Source organism: Anabrus simplex, chromosome 12, assembly GCF_040414725.1.
Source record: "Anabrus simplex isolate iqAnaSimp1 chromosome 12, ASM4041472v1, whole genome shotgun sequence".
Lineage (NCBI taxonomy): Eukaryota > Metazoa > Arthropoda > Insecta > Orthoptera > Tettigoniidae > Anabrus > Anabrus simplex.
The window spans coordinates 42,703,890-42,727,446 of NC_090276.1; the positions used below are offsets into that span (position 1 = coordinate 42,703,890).

General features: G+C 41.8%; 1 protein-coding gene across 1 annotated transcript in view; it reads left to right on the forward strand.

Moving 5' to 3' along the window:
• LOC136884198 (hemolymph lipopolysaccharide-binding protein) overlaps window positions 1-23,557 on the forward strand; it is a 31,291-nt gene that overhangs the window by 2,909 nt on the left and 4,825 nt on the right. The window contains exon 2 of the mRNA XM_067156242.2: window positions 19,470-19,757. Coding sequence (XP_067012343.2) covers window positions 19,487-19,757 — 271 coding nt within the window. The 5' untranslated portion in view covers window positions 19,470-19,486. The remainder of the gene's footprint in view (window positions 1-19,469; window positions 19,758-23,557) is intronic.

Consider the following 23,557-nt stretch of genomic DNA (forward strand, 5'->3'; position numbering starts at 1 on the left):
CTTCAGATAATGTCAACATTCTACAAACACAAGCCAAGCAAACAAAAAACTTGGCGATCACCAGGCAATGTGTGTGGAGAGAAACAGATTGATCATGTAGCAATATCCAGGAGTGCGATTAAGGAAATAATGAACGTTAAAGTGCAGAGAGGTGCCCAGTTTGATTCAGATCATTACCTCTCCAAGATCAAAATTAATTTCATTCCTCTCAATAACGCCCTGAAACCAGGAAACAGAATTTATAAATACGACCTTGGAAAGTTAAAAATCAATCAAAATGTCTTAGAACAATACCACCAGCAACTGACATTTGAATCTCATAAATGGACGGACATCGCCTCCAAGATCCAACAAGCAGCTAATACTGCAATCCTGACAGCTAAGAGGAGAAAGCATAGATGGTGGAATGAGGTCTGTGATGAAGTGCTGACCCAAAGAACAAATGCCTGGGAAAAGTGGAACTCGACCCGAAGATCTGAAGATTTCGATGTGTTCCGTGAAGCTCGAAAAGAAGCAGCCAGAACTTTCCGAAGGGCCAAGCGACTATATGAGAAACAGCAGTTAGAACAGATCGATCGGGATTTCCGGAAAAACAATTCCAGAGACTTCTATCAAACATTCAAGACTAATTTGAGAGAGTACCAAGCCCCCAGCCTTTGTTTTAGAGATGAAAATGGAAAGCTGGGCTTGACCAACAAAGAAAACTGTACGATCATATCTCGGTACTTTGAAAACCTTCTTAATTGTGAGGAACCAAAAGAAAGATTCCCTGTGTGCGACCTGATCAACAAACTACCCAACTCCCTCCCTCCTTGTAAAGAGGAGATCAAACAGATTATAAACAGCTTAAAGAATAATAAGGCAGCTGGTGAAGATTCGATAGTGGCAGAACTACTGAAGCTGGCAAATGATGAAACTCTAGATGTACTAGTCAAGCTTTTTGAAGATATCTGGAGAACTGGGATGATACCAACTGAATGGCTGTCAGCACTAATCCACCCTCTACACAAGAAAGGTGATAAAAAGAATGTCGTCAACTATAGGGGCATCTCATTAGTATCTGTTCCCTATAAGATTTTCTCCAAAGCAGTTCAGAACAGAATAGAAGCTCACCTTGACCAACAGATTGGGGAATATCAGGCTGGCTTCAGAAAAAGCCATTCGTGCCCAGAACAGATTTTTAACCTGAAGAGCATCATCAGGTACAAGAAGAGAGGAGGACACAGCTACGTGGTTGTGTTTGTTGACTTTCAGAAAGCATATGACTCCACTGACCGCGAGTCATTAATGAATATTTTGGAAGAGTTTGGAGTGGACGATACGTCAAGAAATTTGATCAAACAAACTCTAACCAACACAGTATCGAAAGTAAAATTTATGGGTGAGATCTCAGAACCGTTTATAATCAGAACGGGTGTAAGACAGGGAGATGGGCTATCCCCACTCCTCTTCAACTGCGTTTTGGAAAAAGTCATTCGAGAGTGGAGGAAGTTGTTAGACCAAGAAGAAACAAAAGATCAGTTCAGACTTGGTCCTAAGCACAAAGGGGTGTACGTTGACTGCCTGGCCTTTGCGGATGATCTGGCCATTTTTGCTAACAACATAGATTCAGCAGTCAACAAGATCAATAGGCTGTCAGAAGTTGCTGAAAAGGTAGGACTCCAGATTTCTATTCCAAAGACAAAATATATGACAAACATCTGTGATGGACCTGAATGGATGATCACTAATCTTGGAAAAATCGGTCGTGTCAAGAATTTCAGATATCTTGGTGAAGTCATCCAACAGAATGGATTAGAAGAGGAAGCAATCAATGTCAGGATGATGAAGTTAGACCAGGCATACCAAATGACAAAGAATATCTATAATAAAAAGTCTATGAGTATAGGAGCCAAGTTCCGACACTATAACACAGTTGTAAAACCTGAGGTATTATATGCGTCTGAAACTTTGACCTTAAGTAGCAAAGGTCAAGCTGACCGGCTGGAAAAAGGAGAGCGCAGGATACTAAGAAAAATCCTAGGTAATAGGTGGGTTGATGGACAGTGGCGAATGAGACCAAATGAGGATTCGTACAGCAAGACAGAACCTCTTACAGCGTCTATTAAGAAGAGGCGGCTACTATTTTACGGTCATCTCTTGAGGATGACTGATGATCGATTAACAAAAAGAATATGGAATTTTATTCAATCTAAGGCGACAAGGCCGAGATGGTTCCAGGAATGCGAAAATGATCTGAGGCAGATTGGTATTTCAGACCAAGAAATTCATGACAGGAACGCATTCAGAAGATTGGTGAACAAGTATCAAGGTTTCACAATGCCATCAGCTTCCAGAAGACGGAAAGGACCTTTGTCTGAAGAGCATGAACAGGCACTTGTCGCTGGGCTCAGAAGATACCGGCAGGAAGTCAAAGCCGGAACAAGAACAAGACCTAGACACTAAAATGAAGTTGGTTGTTACCACGCAGTCCATAGAGGCTCAACTCGATGTATTAAAATAATAATAATAATAATAATAATAATAATAATAATAATAATAATAATAATAATAATAATAATAATAATAATAATAATAATATGATGATGATGATGATGAGCCCTTGCTGGCGCGCTCATGAAAAGATAAATTTATAGATATTGAGGTATGTGAGGAGAATAATTGTAGAAGATACGTGCTGTGGTTGATAGTTATGAGACCGAAGGATTTAGAAGGACCAGACCAGTGACAGTCAACAGTAGAAAGTTGAAGCTTTGTCGGGCATTGACAATGTCGCTGTAAAACTTGAGGGTCAGTGCAAGACTTCTTTAGAAAACGTCGAGACAATGGAAATACAGGGTTTACTCGAACAGAGAAGACAATGTTTTAGAAATCCAAAGAGAAGACGGAGTTCTTGAAAGGAGTGTGGTATCAGGAAGGGTTTCTTTAAGAAATTTAAGACGGGCCGGATAAAGATTGTAAAACTGCACTATGAGGAAAATTAAGCTATTTGACACATACAGCCCATGACTAAATAGAGGTGGTAAATCAGTGAAGGTATTGGAAAATATATGGTACAAGCGGAACGAATATGGAGAGTTGAGCTCGAAAATGGATGGGGATACCATCGCCAGAGTAATCAACCAATGAGATGGGATAAAAAGAACGAGTGTGGGTGTGATTGGAGGACGCATAGAAGCCAGATAGAGAGGAATTTATGAATACTACGGCTGAGAGAGTTATTAAAAAGGACAGAACCTAAGTATGGAGGACAGTCATTCATTCGTGTTCGTGTGAGAAGAGACTTTCAGTTCGTATTGGCAGAGATATTCAGTTCGTATCAGTGGAAACGTTCTGTTAGTATTCTGAGACATTCTAAATGTAGTCACATTGAAATTATGATTGTCAGTCTCATTTCTTAAGAGTTGCAATGTTAATTCATGCGTGCGTTGCGTCCAATGAAGACAGTTACTGACTCAGCCTTAATCAAGTTTTGAACTCATTATCGAACTTAATTTCAGAAGCAAACTTAGAATTATTTTATGCTGTACAGAGAGTGTCTTTCGGAAATCAATTAAATATGAACATAATATTAAAGTATACGCACAGCTCGTGTAAAGGTAATTCAGAAGGGACACAGTGTAATTGCGAGGTATTAGAAGCAGTAAACAGGTGTGGAGGATATATACAATATGATTGACATGAGTGAGGCATATTACGTGTGCGTACGAGTATCGAAGACCGTCGCTTTACAGAAATGAAACTGAAGTGCGGGAGTTTCTGACGGGCATCCGCGAACGGTGTTCGCTAGTGAAGATAAACATTAGAAAGACAGTAAGAAATAGTGGTAGAAACACAATCCACCAAGATAAAATAGATCTTGATAGCCGTTCCTAATGATTAATAACTCCTTTAGTCAAAGGATAAATAATAAATGAGGCCCGAGTGACGTTACAGACTGTCACGAGATTACCAGGCTATTCGTGCAACCAGTACGAGTCCGGTCAAATCCAGTAGCAGTGTCGTATCCAGAACAGGCGACGTCATGATCCAGCCCAGCATCCAAAGAGCAGTTGATCCAATGGGACCCAGCGATGGCATCATGATGGAGTAGAAGCAGTGGGGAATGATACCCTACGCTGGAGGAGAGATGACAGGCGAAGGATGAGTAGAACAAATTTTTAGCATGTAAAAACTCACGTAGATGTTTTAGAGGGAACGCTTTAATTTTGTAAATATTAGACACTACGATTTTGTTATTATAAAGATTTGAAAAACCGTAATTTATGGTACAGTAAATGATAGGAATTTGTAAAGAAAGGTAAACTGAGGGGTTTCATTTCATTTCATTTCATCTTGTGTTATGACGGGTGGTTTAGTTAAAATGCATGCGGACCACTTGAGATAAATTATACATGTAAATACAGGGAAGTAAAGTATTTAAATGTTATGGGAGTCAAGGGATAAAAGCAGAGACATACATGGGACGGAATATAATGTCAAGCCGTAGAGAATGTTGATTGTAATGCATGCATACAGGGTAGTACGCATGAATGAATTTGTGATAGTATGAAAGGGTCGAGTTAGATATAGAAGTGATTATTATGTGCTTAGTATTTCAGATTCAACGTTGTTTAGAGAAATTTATTAAAAATGCATTGTATCATGGCTATAATTATCTAGTTAGTTTAGTAATCACGGATAGGAAATGTAACGATTGTGCAGTTGATAAAGGCAGGTTATTTCAGGAATTACCGTATGCAGTTGATATGAAATGGAAATTAGTATCATTGTGAGTGTTGAGCGTGGTTGAAGTTAGCATGATGACTGAAATGCATAGAGTTTTCGTTTGTTAGTTAAACCAACGTCATTTTCAGTTAGGCAATGCTATTGAGAGTGCGCATTTGATAATTAAATAATAAGATAGGGATTTTCAGAGAGGCCATTGAGGTAAGATGGTATGATAATGTTGACAAGCCTTGGGACCATATGTGTGTTATTACGGAGCGTCGTTCTCCAGGTGTGTGTGTGTGCATGCAAGTGCCCTGCGAAGTGAACGCATGTGAATTCCCGTCCCGGGAGAAGTGTGGTATTGGTAATCGCTGTCAGCTGATGTTATATGCCAGCTGGACCGCGAAGGTATTTATATGGATCCCAAGGAGTGTCAGATTTGCAGAGGCCTATGTGATGATTATATTAGCATCGCACTATTCACGAGTATAGATTATTGATTTCCGTAAACGAGTATTTTAGACCAGGAAACAAGTGCATGAACGTCAGTTTGAAGTAGGTTTGTTTAGTTTCTGCCATGATTATCAGTTTTTATCGGCATGAATGGAGATCTGCTTAATGTTGAATGAGAGTGTACGTGAGAGTGTATTCGCTATAACGGAGTGACATTATATTCTTAAGGGTCTGTGTGTGTGTTGATGTGTTTTAATTTGTGTTGTAATTCATTGCTTTGTAAATAATTGTGTGTGGTAAATGAAATCCACGCGAGGGTTAAAATCCATGTTTATTTGATGTTGCGTGTGTAGTTGATAAGATAACGATTCACTCAGGATGTACAGTATTGTAGATTAGGTTAAATTGTAGTGCTCTCCTAAAACATCTGCGCGAGGTGGATAGGGACTCATCGAGTATAAGCACATCGTGATGAGAAATAAGAAAATCCTTCGGCTAAGTGATCAAATATTCGACGGATAATTTTCGTAGTTTTGAGTGCGCATATATATTGAATTCCAGACATTTGAGAGATGAATTTGAGTGCAATTCTATTCGTTTTATGTCATGAGTTTTGGTCGTAATTATAGTATGCTTTGTCAAATTAATTGCTTTGATTTCCTTTTGAGTAAATTAGAGTAAACTTACCAAATGTTGCCATTATTTTAGCATAGCTCCAACCTTATTCATGTCTGTCAGTGGAAGTATATGTTCCCCGAAATCTTAGCCTAGTACAATTAGTTAGACGTTCGCGAGAGGGCGTGAACCGGTCACCCCCGAGATACTGCGCAAAAGTCGGAACAAAACCAGATTTTGGTGGGATATGGGGACAATATGTCTTCAACTACTGTATACTGATATTTTGATTCAAGGCTGCATGCGTATCAATTTCGAAGTTCCCTTTTACTCCAGAAGATGTCAGAGAAACCAGGACTCTGTTGGGTGATCTAAGGGTGAAATTTAATTAATTTTATCTGGCATAGGCGTAATTCAGGGGGTGGCAGTTGCCACCTCAATATTTTTAAGGAAACCAAATTTTCGTAATATTAACCATAGTACGCTTTTCGTTACTCTGCTTAATTTAGCTCACTGAAACAAAATGAGTCCGCCTCAGGGAATCAATCAATCAATCAATCAATCAATCAATCAATCAATCAATCAATCAATCAATCAATCAATCAATCAATCAATCAATCAATCAATCAATCAATCAATCAATCAATCAATCAATCAATCAATCAACCAATCAATCAATCAATCAATCAATCAATCAATCAATCAATCAATCAATCCTGATCTGCATTTAGGGCAGTCGCCCATGTGGCAGATTCCCTATCTGTTGTTTTCCTAGCCTTTTCCTAAATGATTTCAAAGAAATTGGAAATTTATTGAACATCTCCCTTGGTAAATTGTTCCAGTCCCTAACTCCCCTTCCTATAAATGAATATTTGCCCCAGTTTGTCCTCTTGAATTCCAACTTTATCTTCATATTGTGGTCTTTCCTACTTCCACCACCGGAGGCCTGGGCTCAATTCCCGGCTCCGCCACGAAATTTGAGAAGTGGCACGAGGGCTAGAACGGGGTCCACTCAGCCTCGGGAGGTCAACTGAGTAGAGGGAGGTTCAATTCCCTCCCCAGCTATCCTCGAAGTGGTTTTCCGTGGCTTCCCACTTCTCCTCCAGGCAAATAACGGGATGGTACCTAACTTAAGGTCACGGCCGCTTTGTTCCCTCTTCCTTCCGATTTTCCCATCCCCCCTCCCATCCGCAAGGCCCCTTTTCTTTAGTACAACAGGTGAGGCAACCTGGGCGAGGTGCTGGTCCTCCTTCCCAACTGTATCCCCCCACCCTAAGTCTCACGACCTTGAGGCGATAGAGATGGGATCCCTGGCTGAGTCCGAGGGAAAAACCAACCCTGGAGGGTAATGAATTAAGAAAGAAAGAAAGAAACAAAATGATCGTTGCAAAATTGTATAGGCTTCTTCTATAACGCTGATAGAAATGATGCCTAATATTGTTCGATTTTACCTTCCTCTATCATTCTAATTACAATGCCGCTAATTCAGCAACCTGTGAGAGGTATTTTTCGTGCTTGTAGACGTTTAAAAACGTACTGCAGGAGCACGGTCGCCCAGGAGAGGTTAGCCTCTTTGGCTTTTTCGCTATCAAGAGTAGTATTGATGTTGCCATTTCAAAAGTAACCAATGATTGTAATTTAAAGGGAAAGAGAAAACTTCATTTTGTGTAAAAATACGATGTGATCATATTATGCGAAATAAATAAAAGGTTTGGTTTTTGTCCATGTTGTCTGCTTGATTTTTACTTTTACAGATAAAAACAGGCCAAGTAACAAATACATGTGAATCGGGTCTATTTTTTAATTCTATGCGAATGTTTTTTACTTTACAGAGGTTTAGTTATTAGATTAAAGCGAGTAACATTAATATTCAAGGAAAGATAGAGAATATTAGCAATAAATTGTGGTCGCAAACTGCTCTCAGAAGGGAGGAGCCATGGACTCTCTGGTGATCACTAACCAACCACCCTCCCACCTATCAAAATGATCAAATTACACTCCTATTGTCAGGTAAACATCAAATATCATCAGAGTTCTTGTACATGCCGACATCGTACGACATGGAGTGTCGAAATAACTTTTTTTCCTCCCTTACAAAATCCGACTTCATCTGTTGGGTTTGAACCCGTAATCTTGGGATTCGGAGGCCGAAACTTTACCACTGATTCACAGAGGCAGCTCGACGATTGATCGACGTACAGAGAAACTCATTCATATCGTATACGGCCGACAGATAGCACCACTGACTTAACTCTCTCAACATGGAATGTGAAGAGAAATGGCAACCGGACATAAAGACTTCCGGTATAATCGAGTTTTGTTTAGGCATGAACGGGAAATAACTGTGCAAGCATGCTCTTTAACGACGATACTGATATGAACTGATATGAACGAACAATTGAAAGTGGAGTGTGTGTGGATAGATTACTGTTGCAACGTTTTGCTAAACGAAATAAAGAACATAACGTCATAGACATTCCGTTATTCCTCACAAATCTACTTGTTATCGGTCGTTTCTGTCTTTAAAGAGTTATAGTGTTTTCTTTACAATTAGCTTTACGACGTACCGACACAGATATGTCTTATGGCGACGATAAGATAGGAAAGGTCTAGGTGTGGGAAGGAAGCGATCGTGGCCTTAATTAAGGTACAGCCACATCATTTTCCTGGTGTGAAAATGCAAAATGGGAAACCACAGAGGTTCGAACCCACTATCTCCCGAATGCAAACTCACAACTGCGCACCCCTAACCGTACGGCCAACCCGTTCGGTGCTTTAGAGTTTATCATGAAGTGGATTTCTTGGCATGACAGTATTAATCCGTCACCACTGATCTTCATTTAGGACTGTGCCCTGAAGGTGGTAATCCGGATTTTCACATTTTCACACCAGGCAAATGCTGGGCTGTACCTTGATTAAGGCCTTACCTTTGATTTTAGTTCTTGACTCAAATCATTCATGCAAAATATCACTCAATGGAATGGTCGTTATATTATTATTAGGGAGAGTGTTTCATGTGGAGCAGCAACAATTGGAGTCTAAAGTCTGTTCTACACGAGCAAACATTTGTCAAATTCAAGATGGTGGTGGTGGTGATTATTGTTTTAAGAGGAAGTACAACTAGGCAACCATCCTCTATATAACACTAATCAGAGGGAAAATGGAAGGGATCCGACACTTCGAAAAATGAAGATATCGGCCAAAGTAAGACAAGGGCCACGAAGGGCGTGAAAATGAAAGACTCCCTAGCCCTCGCAAACCTAATAGCGTCGGGGTCGGAAAAGAACAAGAGTTGACCAAGGGAGGTCGGATAGGATAGATGAAAGTGAGGAGCCTGGCACAAGTAAGTGGAAGCAATGCCACGACTCAGCTGAGGGCCCCGTGGTCGCCAACCCACGCTCCGAAGTTCAGAGCCCCTGGGGCACAAATTCAAGACTTCACAAGATTTTTCAATACAGTCCAACCTCGATATCTCGAACCTCCTTCTTCTTCTTCTTGTTTGGGCCTACTGAGGACCACGGGGCTCGTTTTGACTCCTTGTATGGAAATTCTGTTTTTTCTTTGCCCAGACAGCTTTCATCTTCTGGCTGTGTGCTTGTTTCCTTTCCTCGGTCCACTTCGGTCAGGTGGTGCCTGTACTCTGTCTGCTGGTGAGAGACTCTGGAAAGACACCTTGAAAGGTTAACTGCCGGAATAATACACGATCCTGTATGGTTTGTTCTGAAATCCCCAGCTGTTCTAAGTCGGACTTCACTGTGGTGATCTATTTATTTTTGGACGCTTTCCCTCTGCCTGTAGTGGTAAAGATCTTGCTGGTAAGTCTCGAACCTCCATTACTTGAATTTTTAATATTTTGAAGTAACTTACAGGTATTTCCCGGCCTTTTTGTCCTATTCTTCGCCTGTATTTATTTCTCTATTGCTCGAAATTCGGTTACACGAATTTCTCGATTTCTCGAAGCAAAGATTACCTCCTTGAAGCAAAAAATTACTCTGTAACTCGAATTTTGTGCAACATTAACTGTGCAATACGGCATTTGTGGTTTGTGAGGAACAGTTAACAAGTAAAGAAAGGGTTACAGTGATGCTGGGAGCTAATATGACGGGAACCGAAGAAAATACATTTCTAATGATCGGAAAATCGGCGAAGCCTCGCTGTTTCTCGGGTGTGAATTAATTACCGGTCACGTACGAAAGCGGATGACAAGCTGCGTGGTATTGACGAGAAGTTTTCAGCGTGAAGGGAGGAAAGGTTAACAGTAACAAACAGAAGAGACTAACGGATTTTTTCGAAAGGTGTTAACGGAGGCATGCTTCTTGTTTCACTACTGTATGTATTGTACCTGTCTTCTAAAAGTTACTATAATAAGTGTTATAATTAAAGTGATCCCGTAAAATAGAGTTTGTTTGTATATTTTTAAATACTGTTAAAAATAATGTTCACTATAAGTCCGTAGATACATATGATTCAATTATGTGCTATACATGCTCGAAAACGGTATCCTCTATATCTCGAAATTTCAGTAACTCGAAATAAAATTTAGTTCCCGAGGTGATTCGAAATATCGAGGTTTTACTGTACTTCACAAGTTTACTTGTCAAATCACTTTCAATACTTGACAAGTCTTGAAAAATCTTTAAAAGTCTTGAACGTGAATATGTTCTAATCGTTCAAAGAATTGCCAAATCTTTGACAGAACTGATCAATGGAATTCGAGTATTAACGGTGCGCCTTTTGTCGCTAGGCATGCTGGGATTGCCGGGGCGGGATTTAAAACAACAGTCAAAAATGGCTTCGTCCAATGCCACCTACGTTGCTTCGTCTGGGCTTCGTCCTTATGACCGAGGGATGTTGTTTGTGTATTAATTGCTAAATATGAGAGGCATATGCCTGCCTATATTCAGTGGATCAGAATACCACAATAAAGTGAATAAAACAGCAGCGTACGAGGAAACTCCAAGAGAAATAGCTCAAGGATGTGGACAGCTTTTATATTTATTGATGATGATGATGATGCTTGTTGTTTAGAGGGGCCTAACATCTAGGTCATCGGCCCCTAATGGTACGAAATGAGACGAAATGCAATGACAATTTAAAAGTACAAAATTCATCCACTGACCAGAATTCAAAACGTGATGATGAAGAATGAATATGAATTTAAAACAATCGGTGGATCCGACCCGCAATGCCTCACCTGACCAGAACCAATATTACGGACCAAGGGGCTGTTTCCAAAACACAATCCTGAATCGATGATGCTTGTTGTCTAAAAAAGTTCAATATCCATGTGCACGGTCCCTCATAATGGCAGTTGTCGCTACTAAAGGAGAACCATGGTATTTCTCAGGTTGCGGTACTAATCAAAGGTAGCGTAAACTCACGGTGTTCCAAACATTATGGTACTACTCACAAGTAGTGTACGTCGTACAGGTAACGCAGACCTCTGGTGTTTCTCACATAATGGCGAATCTCATAGGCAACGCAAACCCATAGTGTTCCTTACCTAGGTGTACTAATCACGGGCGCCGGTATTCCCGTGATGTTCCGCATATAGTGGGTACTAATCATAGTCAACGAAGACCCACAGTGTCGTTCATATTGTGTTACTAACCACAGGCAACGCCCAGACCCGTGGTGTTTCTCACTTAATGGTACTAATCATGGGCAACGTAAGACCGTGGTGTTTCGCATTTAGTGGTACTAATCACAGGTACTGGAAACCCACAGTGAATCCCGCTCTACTGCTACGAATCACAAAACTATTGAGTACCTAACAGAGTGGTACTACCTGCAAGTAAAGGCGACCCATGGTGTTCCCCGCATGATGGTACTAATCACAGTACTTTCATGGTTCTGATGCAATCATCCCTTGGTCGTCCCTTTTAGTCTCCTCTTACGACAGGCAGGGGATACCGTGGGAGTATTCTTCGTCTGCGTCCCCCACCCACAGGGGGTAGACAAAGAAAAATGCAGGGATCCGTCATTTCGAAAAATGAAATAATGGACGAAGAAAGGCAAGGGCCACGAAGGCCTCGAATGTTCTAATACCGTCGCGATCGGAAAAGAACAAGCGTTGACCAAGGGAGGTCGGACAGGATAGATGAAAGTGAGGAGGCTGGCACAAGTAAGTGGAAGCAATGTCAGGACTCAGCTAAGGGACCCGTGGTCACCAACCCACGCTCCCAAGACAGGCAGGGGGATACCATGGGTGTATTCTTCATTTGCGTCCCTCACCCACAGGGGTTTTTATATTTATTACCGTACGCTAACTTATAAGTAAACACTGTCTGCAATGATCGATTTATGACGATCTTCGCATTAATAATAATAATAATAATAATAATAATAATAATAATAATAATAATAATAATAATAATAATAAATCATAATTATTTAATAATAATAATGTGGCCTCATCTACCGTGTGCAGACATTACAATCTGGCTGTCTGCTCGTCAATTTCGACTTTCCGTTTTACTCTAGGCCCGCTAGATGGCAGACCGATTAAACCGAAACTCTCTTGGGCGTCTATGGCTGAGTTTTAATGAATTTTGTCGTGTAAACACCAAATGTGACACCAGAGATCTTTTACATGCCAACATCGTACGACATGGAGTGTCGAATGGACTTTTTCCGCCCTTCAAAAATCTGACTACCTCTGCGGGGTTTGAATAATCCGGAGGCCGGCACTCTACCACTGATCCACAGAGGCAACTATTCATATTATTATTATTATTATTATTATTATTATTATTATTATTATTATTATGGCACTGGATTGCATGCCAAAAGTATGGATTAAATTCCAAACCAGTGCTCATATGGAATAAGGACATATGATGCTGTTGATGGTGATTCGTCCGTCGGATGGAGACGTTAAGCCTTGAGCAGACCCTAGACTATGTGCCGGCACCGCCTTTCACCCTATCCCTTCGTACTAATAATAATGTTATTTGCTTTGCGCCACACTAACTGCTTTTACGGTTTTCGGAGACGCCGCACTGTTGGAATTTAGTCCCGCAGGATATCTTTTACGTGCCAGTAAATCTACCGACACGAGGCTGACTTATTTGAGCACCTTCAAATACCACCGAACTGAGCCAGGATCGAACCTGCCATGTTAGGGTCAGAAAGCCAGCGCCTCAACTGTCTGAGCCACTCAGCCTGGTAACCCCTTCCTGCTATCATATATCACATCATTCATTTCATCTCATTAACTCCTCTGATGAGGTTGACGTCAGAAAGGGCATCCAATAATAAAAACCCGCCACGACAGATTTATCTCACCTTATAACCAGACTCCGTAGAGAAACGGGACACCGAGCTCGATAGCTGCAGTCGCTTAAGTGCGGCCAGTATCCAGTATTCGGGAGATAGTAGGTTCGAACCCCACTGTCGGCAGCCCTGAAAGATGGTTTTCCGTGGTTTCCCATTTTCACACCAGGCAAATGCTGGGGCTGTACCTTAATTAAGGCCACGGCGCTTCCTTCCCACTCCCAGCACCTTCCTGTCCCATCGCCGCCGTAAGACCTATCTGTATCGGTGCGACGTAAAACAACTTGCAAAAAGGAAAAAAAGAAAGAAACGGAACAAGGGCTGGATGAAAAAAAAAAACATTATTATGGAATTCCTAATGTGTTTTCATGTAATAAGATACGAATTTCCGTTGCACTGCTATGAATTTTATTCAATTAATGTGAGTAAATGCCTCTCCTCCATGTTAAAACAGAATACTATCAAACGTTGCCAATTCATTTCAAATCTTGTCAAACCTTCTGTAATGTTGAACGATCTTTGACAAGATTTGACAACTTTTCTTGTGAAGTATTGAAATGAAAGGAAAATTTCATGGTGTACAACAGGCATTAGAGAGACGACTCGAGGTAATGATCATATCTTTGTCTGTGATCTTTCCACTTACAAGGATAACATGACTGTGGTGTATACAAACAGAAGAGAAGGCATTCTCCACTAACGTAAAACTTCAACGTATTTTGAGTGCAAGCATGCAGTGGCATTGACCTCACCGCAGTTGAGAAATGCATCGAGGCAATTAACCACACCTCTAATGGCATTCCTTACAAGTACACTCAGAGCACATGAGCATCAAACGTGCACCCAGGTCAGGGTTAAGAAAACAGGATTACAATTTGCCAAACGATCTTCAACCAACCACTGCAGTCTTGGGCAGCGTTTCCAACACTTGATAACAAAACAGAGCAAAAAATGACTGAAAAATTGGCAGAAATCGCTAAATACTGTATATGGAGCAGTTTGCAAATAGTCGCTATATGTATGGGTGCAATAAGGCAGCACACACACGCCATGATTTTTAAGTGTAATGTGAACGTACAGTTTGTTATAAATTATAATAAACTCCCCCCCCCCCCCTTCTTTACCAAGCGACCACTACTCGTCCGTAAGACCTGGAGATTACGAGGTGTCGTGAGGTCAGCACGACGAAACATCTCGGCCGTTATTCCTGGCTTTCTAGACCGGGGCCGTTACCCCACCGCCAAATAGCTCCTCAATTGTAATCACGAAGGCTGAGTGGACCTCGAACCAGCACTTAGGTCCAGGTAAAATATCTGACCACCGAGCTCGATAGCTGCAGTCCCGTAAGTGCTGCCAGTATCCAGTATTCGGGAGATGGTGGGTTCGAACCCCACTTTTGGCAGGCCTGAAGATTGTTTTCCGTGGTTTCCCATTTTTTTGCTATTGGCTTTACGTCGCACCGACACAGATATGTCTTATGGCGACGATGGGACAGGAAAGGGCTAGGACTGGGAAGGAAGCGGCCGTGGCCTTAATTAAGGTACACCACGGAACCACGGAAAACCATCTTCGGGGATGCCGACAGTGGGGTTCGAACCTACTATCTCCCGAATACGGGATACTGGCCGCACTTAAGCGACTGCAGCTATCGAGCTCGGTTTTCCCATTTTCACACCAGGTAAATACTGGAGCCGCACCTTATTAAGACCATGACCACTTCCTTCCTACTCCTAGCCCTTTCCTGTCCCATCGTCGCCATAAGACCTCTCTGTGTCGGTGGGACTTAAAGCAACTTGTAAAAACCTCCGACCTCGCTGGGAATCGAACCCGGGGCCTCCGGGTGAGAGGCAGGCACGCTACCCCTACACCGCGGGATATACATCATCACCGTCATCCTTCCTCAACTGTACCCCTTCCAGAAACACCTGGGGTGTCCGTTGATTTTTCTGATGACGTGTAAGTTGCACTTGTTCCAGCAAATCGAAGAACGTCCGACAGGACCTCATATGATAATTGACATTCTTCCATACGGTTTAGTCCAGACGTTACGCTCTTGTGTCTTAATTTGTTATTCAACATCATCATCACCTGTTTACCCTCCAGGTTTTTCCCTCGGACAGTGCAGTGTCCTGGAGCTTCAGACTCTTGGTCGGGGGATACAACTGGGGAGTATGACCAGTACCTCGCCCAGGCGGCCTCACCTGCTATGCTGAACAGGGGCCTTTTGGAGGGATGGGAAGATTGGAAGGGATAGGCAAGGAAGAGGGAAGGAAGCGGCCGTGGCCTTAAGTTAGGTACCATCCCGGCATTCGCCTGGAGGAGAAGTGGGAAACCACGGAAAACCACTTCCAGGATGGCTGAGGTGGGAATCGAACCCACCTCTACTCAGTTGACCTCCCGAGGCTGAGTGGACCCCGTTCCAGCCCTCGTACCACTTATCAAATTTCGTGGCAGAGCCGGGAATCGAACCCGGGCCTCCGGGGGTGGCAGCTAATTACGCTAACCACTACACCACAGAGGCGGACTAATTTGTTATTAACGATGTTAAATCTTACTGAACACATGCTCATCTTTTTTTTTGCTAGGGGCTTTACGTCGCACCGACACAGATAGGTCTTATGGCGACGATGGGATAGGAAAGGCCTAGGAGTTGGAAGGAAGCGGCCGTGGCCTTAATTAAGGTACAGCCCCAGCATTTGCCTGGTGTAAAAATGGGAAACCACGGAAAACCATTTTCAGGGCTGCCGATAGTGGGATTCGAACCTACTATCTCCCGGATGCAAGCTCACAGCCGCGCGCCCCTACGCGCACGGCCAACTCGCCCGGTCATGCTCATCTCATTTGTTTTAATGAGACAACTAATGGTTGAAAGAGCAACGGAGATCAATTCTAAATACGAGTTTTCTACTGCAGCATTTTAATGGCAAAAATGAGTGCAGTTGGACTAGACTAAAGAGTGACTGAATGCGTGGCTATATTACTACAAAATAGAACTCAGAGAATTAGAGTAGGTGAAGCATTATCTGATCCTGTAATCATTCAGAGGGGTATTCTTCAAGGTCGTATGATTGGACCTTTATGTTTTCTTAAATAAATGATATGAGTAAAAAAGTGGAATCAGCGATAAGGCTTTGTATGGATTCTGTCGTCCGCCTCTTTGGTGTAATGGTTAGCGTGATTAGCTGCCACCCCCGGAGGTCCGGGTTCGATTCCCGGCTCTGCCACGAAATTTGAAAAGTGGTACGAGGGCTGGAACGGGGTCCACTCAGCCTCGGGAGGTCAACTGAGTAGAGGTGGGTTCGATTCCCACCTCAGCCATCCTCGAAGTGGTTTTCCGTGGTTTCCCACTTCTCCTCCAGGCGAATGCCGGGATGGTACCTAACTTAAGGCCTCGGCCGCTTCCTTTCCTCTTCCTTGCCTGTCCCATCCGATCTTCCCATCCCTCCACAAGGCCCCTGTTCAGCATAGCAGGTGAGGCCGCCTGGGCGAGGTACTGGTCATTCTCCCCAGTTGTATCCCACGACCAAGAGTCTGAAGCTCCAGGACACTGCCCTTGAGGCGGTAGAGGTGGGATCCCTCGCTGAGTCCGAGGGAAAAACCGAACCTGGAGGGGAAACAGATGATGATGATGATGGATTCTGTCATCCTGTATAGAGTAATAAATAAGCTACAAGATTGTGAGTAACTGCAAAATCACCTCGATACTGTTGTGAGATGGATAGTAGGCAATGGTATGATGACAAACGGGGTAAAATGTCAGGTTGTGAGTTTCACAAGTCCTCTTAGTTTTAATGCCTGATCCAGTGATCCCATGATCCATCCTGTCAAATGCCTTAGACAGGTCTATAGCGATACAGTCCATTTGACCTCGTGAATCCAAGATACCTGAAGATGTATTCGTAACTTCTAATCTCTTACTATTATGCTTGGGAAGGCGGAGGGGTCTTTCAGCATTGAAATGGATAGACTCCATGAAATCCAACATGAACATGTCACTGAAGAATCTGAAGAGTATGGTTGAAAACCGAACCATCTGGAGGCAGCCCATTCATGCAGATGCCAGGAGCAGATGTCGAATTTATGGCACATGATCATCATCAGTTCCTTACTAGCAGTGATGTCGAGTAAATGCTTCCCATTCCTCTTAGCTTCCATGTCTTCTACACATTTACCCGTCATCATTATCATTGTACAGTTCCAGTTTCCCGGGTACTTTTAATGAGCCTCTTCTGTTCATATACAACTTGTCATGGAGAACATCATCCACTATCCATCCTGTGGTAACTAGATCAACCTTGATCATGTCCATCCGTCGGATTATAGGTCTTCCTGCAGGTATTTTCCCCTCCACCTGTCTTTCCAAATTTATTCTGGCTGTTCTTGTAGGCTCCATCCTCATCACATGCTCGTACCACCGGAGTTTGAATGTACCGATTCGGTCTTTATTCCGGCTTCTTTTCTCACCTTCTCATACCTTAACTTGTCCATCTTGTTCTTCTGGATGATGGATCTAAGAAACTTCATCTCTGATGCTTGCAGTCTTGATTAATCTCTTTATGTGAGGGTGCACGCTTCAATACCATAGGTCAATATTGGTATGAAATAGCTGTTAAACATCATCCGTTTGGCCGGTTTTGGAATCATATCATCCCATAAAAGTGTTCTTACTTGTAGGTAGAATTCTGATGCTTTTTGCACTCTGTTTCCTAATTTCCCTTTCTGACCAAATTAACACTGGAGATTACACTTCCAAGGTAAGGAAAACTATCCGCACACTCTAGCTGGTGGTCTCCTAGTTTTACACTTGCTGAACGCCCATCTATGTTGACTATCAGCACCACTGTATTGGTCTCTCTGATATTGAGGTTATATTTCTGGAACTGGGATTTTCATACGTTGAGTCTGTACGTCCTCTTCTGTTTCACCCCAAATCATGATAACACCAGCAAAGGCCACTGCGTTCAGTTCAACTAACTTTTGCTTGACGTTCTTCATTATATTGTCCATAACAATGATGGACAGTAGTAGGGACTGTGCACTTCCTTGCTGAACTCCACTCTTGGTCTCAAACCATGATGATTCGACCTTCCCCAATTTGTACACAGCTAGTAAAGTCTTTGTACAACATCTGAGTTTTCCTTACCAGTCCTTCAGGCACATTTCTTTTCCTCAAGCACTCCAATATATTATCTCTTATAGCACTATCCAAGGCCTTTTCTATACCCAGGAATACAATGACCGGGTTCTTGCCTTTCTCCCAATACTTTTCCATGAGCATGCGGGTGCTAAAAATTAGATCCATTGTTGATCTGTTACTTCTGAATCCATATTGCTCCTCATCTAACTGTGGTTGAATGATGGTTCTCAATCTTCTTTCTATGATCTTATCTAGAATTTTTAGCCCATGAGACAGCAGGGTTATTCCTCTATAGCTGGTGGGTTTCCGCCTGCTACATTTCTTAAACAGGGGAATTATAACGCTCTTGCTCCAATCTGCAGGTATTTTGTTGCCATTAATGCTTTCACAGCCCGTACTTATAGACATGTTATTGTATAGGCTTTTGGGCTTGTGCCGTGTCAAGAAAATAAGGTGAAATTCTTAACGTTTCGCAGAAAACTGTGCTCTGCGTCCTCAGAAGAATTCTCGACTGTCCACGAGAAAGGCTTCTTAAAGAATGACACTTTTGAATTTGGAACGTTATAATAGAAGTAGAAGTGGAAATGGTACGTCCAATCACCACCAGATGGCCCCTAGGACGTAGCACAACGCTAGCGTTCGAAGCGGAAGCTGCCCGAACCATCACATTCAGACAGAGCGGTTCACATAACGTGTTTTGTTGTCTGTCCATACGGCATTTAGTACTCTGTGCAGCCATAGTATGCCCTGGATGCATGCTGCCTTTATCATGCCTGCATTCACTTCATCTGAACCTGCAAATTTTCCTTTAGGCATAGATTTTAAGGCTGTCTCAGTTTCTGTCCAGGTGATGGGAGGTTCCTCATCGTAGTCTTCGATTTTCGGTTCTGTATTTTGTCCTTGAACTGGTCTATTCAGTAAGCGGTCAAAATGGTTCTTCAGGACTTCTCTCATGTCACTTTCTGTCCTAACTAGATTTTTCATCTTCAAGTGCCTTTATGGAATTCATTGGTTTCCTTTTACCTCTGATAATACAATGCAGTAGTTTTTTATTGCCTCTGTTGTTCTTCACATATCCTTTATTTATATATCAAATTTTATTCTCACATTGAAATCGTTTATTAGCATTATCCTATCCTTGCTGTTGAGCCTGACTACGATGCAACTCAGTGCTTCAGGAAAAATCGTCAACTTCATCCACATCTCCACCCTCACATGATGAAGACTGAGAGGCGATTCTGGTTCTAATTCTTTGATTGTTTCAAATACTATGTTCTAGGAACTATTGGCTTCATAATGATGCTCTACAAGGCTACCTCTGGAGTAGGGATCAATCGTTACATGACATTCGACGGCGTGGGCACCTACAAACTCCACACTTCTGGAGCCAACTGGACGGAAGCAGTTCGCACTTGTTTACACGAGAACGCATACCTCGCCATTGTAAATTCCAAGGCAGAATCTTATGTTCTTCAAGCGTTGATGAAATGGTTCATGAGCAGTGGAGATTTCGCTTACCTTGGATTTCACGATCGTGAAGAGGAAGGAAAGTACCGGACTGTATTTGGTAAGTTAAACGTATTTGGTACAAGTTAACCTTAAAATACGTGGTGTAGCATAATTGCATCATAGTTTTAAACATGTTAGCTAGGCTCAAATGTGGAGGAAATTTCTTGCAGTAGTGCGTGTTTCCTATGTGTTCCATGATGTTAAGAGAATATTGTTTCGAACAAAACAGCTAGCAGTTATTTTTGGTGATTGGCATTTAATTACATACTGGAGGAGCAAGAAGGCAACGCTGATCGATTACATCCTCGCCTGGCGTCGAGATCTGAAAGACGTGCTACAATTTTTTTTTGTTTGGGGCGAAGAAGTTGAGAGTCCCAGGACCGAAAACTATGCCCTTTCACTTATCTGTTTCCAAGGAGTCCCCGACGAGTCGGAAAATCTTAATTCATGCACTGGCGGAGGAGAAGTTACCTTTGGAGACAAAATTACCTTCAAGCCAGGGGAGAAACCTCCTCTTCGTTGATAATTTGGAATAAAATAAGTCACATTAGTGAAGGTGAAGAGGAAGGATTTTTCTTAACAAACGGTGCTTTTCAGGGTGCAATTTTGATCTATTTAGTGGATTTGTGGTGCTATAATTTAGAATAGTCCGAAATTGTGATTCTAAACCAGGTCATAAGTGAGCTAAGGGCCGCGGTGTTATAAAGAGTGTTAGGCTTCTTGGTCCTGATGACCTGTTCAAGAATTGAGATGGCCTGATAGGTAGGCTGGACTAGGAGAATTCTAGCCTTGGTCATCTTGGCCATCTTGTTTATATGAGATCTAATAGTCGGAATACGGACGTCGAAAAGTATTTTCCTATTTGATCTCAGTCCTTTAGTATTTTGTTTTGAAAATTTTCTAATTTTGAAAGTGGAGTCTTGAAAATATAGCCCCAGGCCTCACAGCCATTAAGCAGTATGGTCCTGATACAGGCTGAATCAATTTTTCTCTTGATGGAGGTAGACTCATAGGTTGTGCCATATGAAAATGACGCGACGCAACACTGAGTAGTCATCTGCAAGTTGCGTATCTACAAATAACTTAATATGAGAATAGGGATGTATCACGCAAAACTTGTCCGCTAGGCAGCGTAATGGTATTACCCGGTATGCGCTTTCCGCTGCTCGATTGTTTTATATGAGACTTATATGGAGTATTCCTACATTTTCGATCATCGAAACGAAACTTTTGTTTTAAATGCATTAAAATGGAGTTACCATATTCTGCTAATGTTTTCAACAAGGCGGGAAATTGTATAGGTGCAATGACGATTGCGGATTTGGAAGCAGAATTGAAGAAAAGGGGCGAAAAAATATACGGAAAAATTCAAGAGTTGATTGAAAGGTACCAGTAAGGAATAAATGCAGCAACTCCTTCTTTTAGCGTTTTTGTTAAGATTGAATTCTTAAAGTACAAATAGCATTTTGAAAACATTCCTAATACGGTATTTTTTTATTTTCTTTGTCGGTTATAGGCGTACATAAGGCACGACATTGGTGTGACAGCAGTGCCTGGGGCTACATCCAGTACGACTGAAATTCATTTCCGTGTAGCGCACGAGTTTCAGGATATTGTTTCGGACCATAAGACAAATACCTGTATAAAAATTTCAAATTTGGAAGTAATGTTCAGGAAGTCTGAAAATAATGGTGCTCCAGTGTCAAATTATAGGTCACTGTGTGATTCAGGGTACCGCACCGCACATGGTGTTATGGCTGTTTTCCTACTTCTATATCTTCTTGCTCTCGGAGTTATTTCCATGGTACCGGTGCCATACCATGACAGTATCGAAGGTACAGCGTTCTCCTTAAGTCTTCGTCTTTCACCTAAAATTATTGAAATAGGTCATATTAACTTTTTAGAATGTACTACCGGTACCTTATTATAAAATTATTTCTTAATTAGCTTACTTACCAGTTTCAGTAATGACATAATCTTCAACTGTAAAATGTTTCGTGCAGACTTTGATATTAGGAGTCATATTTTTAATTCGTAGGTCCTGCCTGCGAATCGCATGCAACCACTTTTTACGTAAAGCATCTTGCTTAGGAAATTGATGGTATGAATACGGTCGACCTTGATTTTGGGACATTGGGACACAGCAATAGTCAGGCATCACAATTTTCTTGTCATCTTTGTTGTCGTAACGATATTTTAAATCTTTAATTTCAGCATTTAACTAAGTAACTTCCATTAAAAACACATACAAACAAATGACGATCGACAAGCGCATACCGGGTACTACACGTGAGACATCTATCGATAGTGTTTCAGTACATCCCTATACTTCAGTGGAAACTTCCGCGGAAAACTGGCGACATCGCAGCTGAGTGCCATCTAGCGGTTCACTCACAAACTACACTTGCTATTGCAGTCATGACTGGCATTTTTAATTCTTTCAGTCACACTAGCACGAAAGTGTACAGGAGATGAGAGCTTTAAGCAATAACTCAAGGCATATGCAAAAGCTTGATAAACTTTGTGATTATCTCAAGAAACTAAAAGTACTGAAGTACCGCAAAGACAATCCTCTTTGCGTTCAGGATTGGGTAGACAATTTTTCTGCTTTGAAATTATTGTGGTCAGAATTAAACAAGGGTTACGACTTCCGTTATCTGTTAACAAGGAAGATCATACACGATTATATTGAAAACTTTTTTCTTCAGTTAGATCAACAGTAGATAACAATGTAACCCCAGATGCAACGAAATTTCGCAGTGCCATAAGAGGTATATTAGTGAATCAATTGCTCTCTGCTTCTGATGACAGTAATTGTAAATATGATGCAACAATCTTTATACTGACTCATAATGATGTCAAGAAGTTGTAATTTTGAAGCAAATCTCAGTAAACAGTGTGAGCTAAGTGATAAGAACTGATTATCACTATGAAATAGTATAAGAAAACGCAGATCATTTTTACATGGGCTGGCCATATAGGAAGTTTCTTCATGCTGAATGTAGGGATGTATTGTCATCTCATGATAATGACCATAATATGAAAAATGTGCACATAGAAATGAAGTATGGTGATATTTGTAAAATGCTGTTTCCAGATGTGTGTGGGTGAAAGTTGTTGGCCAAAATGTCAGGAACATTTGAAAAGAGTTCTGTCAGTTTTTTTTTGTTGGAAAGCACATACATTTATAGGATTAGAAGTGGATTAACTGACAGTTTTCTATCAATGAATTAATACAGTAAAGGTATCTGTAAGATATTCCTTACTGGTATCAAATCACCGAATTCCGAACACGCCCTTCGAACGGGACCAGGTGGGTGGCGCTTCACGGAGAAAGATGCTGGTGTCGTTGTACGAATAACATTGCCATCCATTATTACAGTCGAAGAAAGCTGGATCAAACTGAAGGAGACTGCTCATGATACTGGACGCACTGATCTCAGAGCAACAAAGCCAGGACGGCTAATAATTGAAAGATGACAGTAATCAGGTCAGAAATGCAGTACGAACGAACAAAGGGTTTTCAGGACACCCTTTCGTGTGAATGCCTACAAGGCAGCCCGTAGCGATTAAAAGAAGATCACAGTTACAATAAAAACTGCGCATTTTGCAGATCTTTACGCAAAACTTGACACGCGTGAAGATGAGCGGGAATTTCGACTCACAATATCGAGGTATCCCGAAATGGAAGGCATCCAGCGCCTCTATGACATCAATGATGAAACAGGAAACGTATTGGTGTTTGTACCTCCCCAGGTGTTGATGGCTAAGGGCAGGCATTCATCCTGCCTCTAATCGGTATGGCTTTCACGCCAATACTTAGGTGGATCAATAAACAGTCGCCTTCAGGCAACAGAA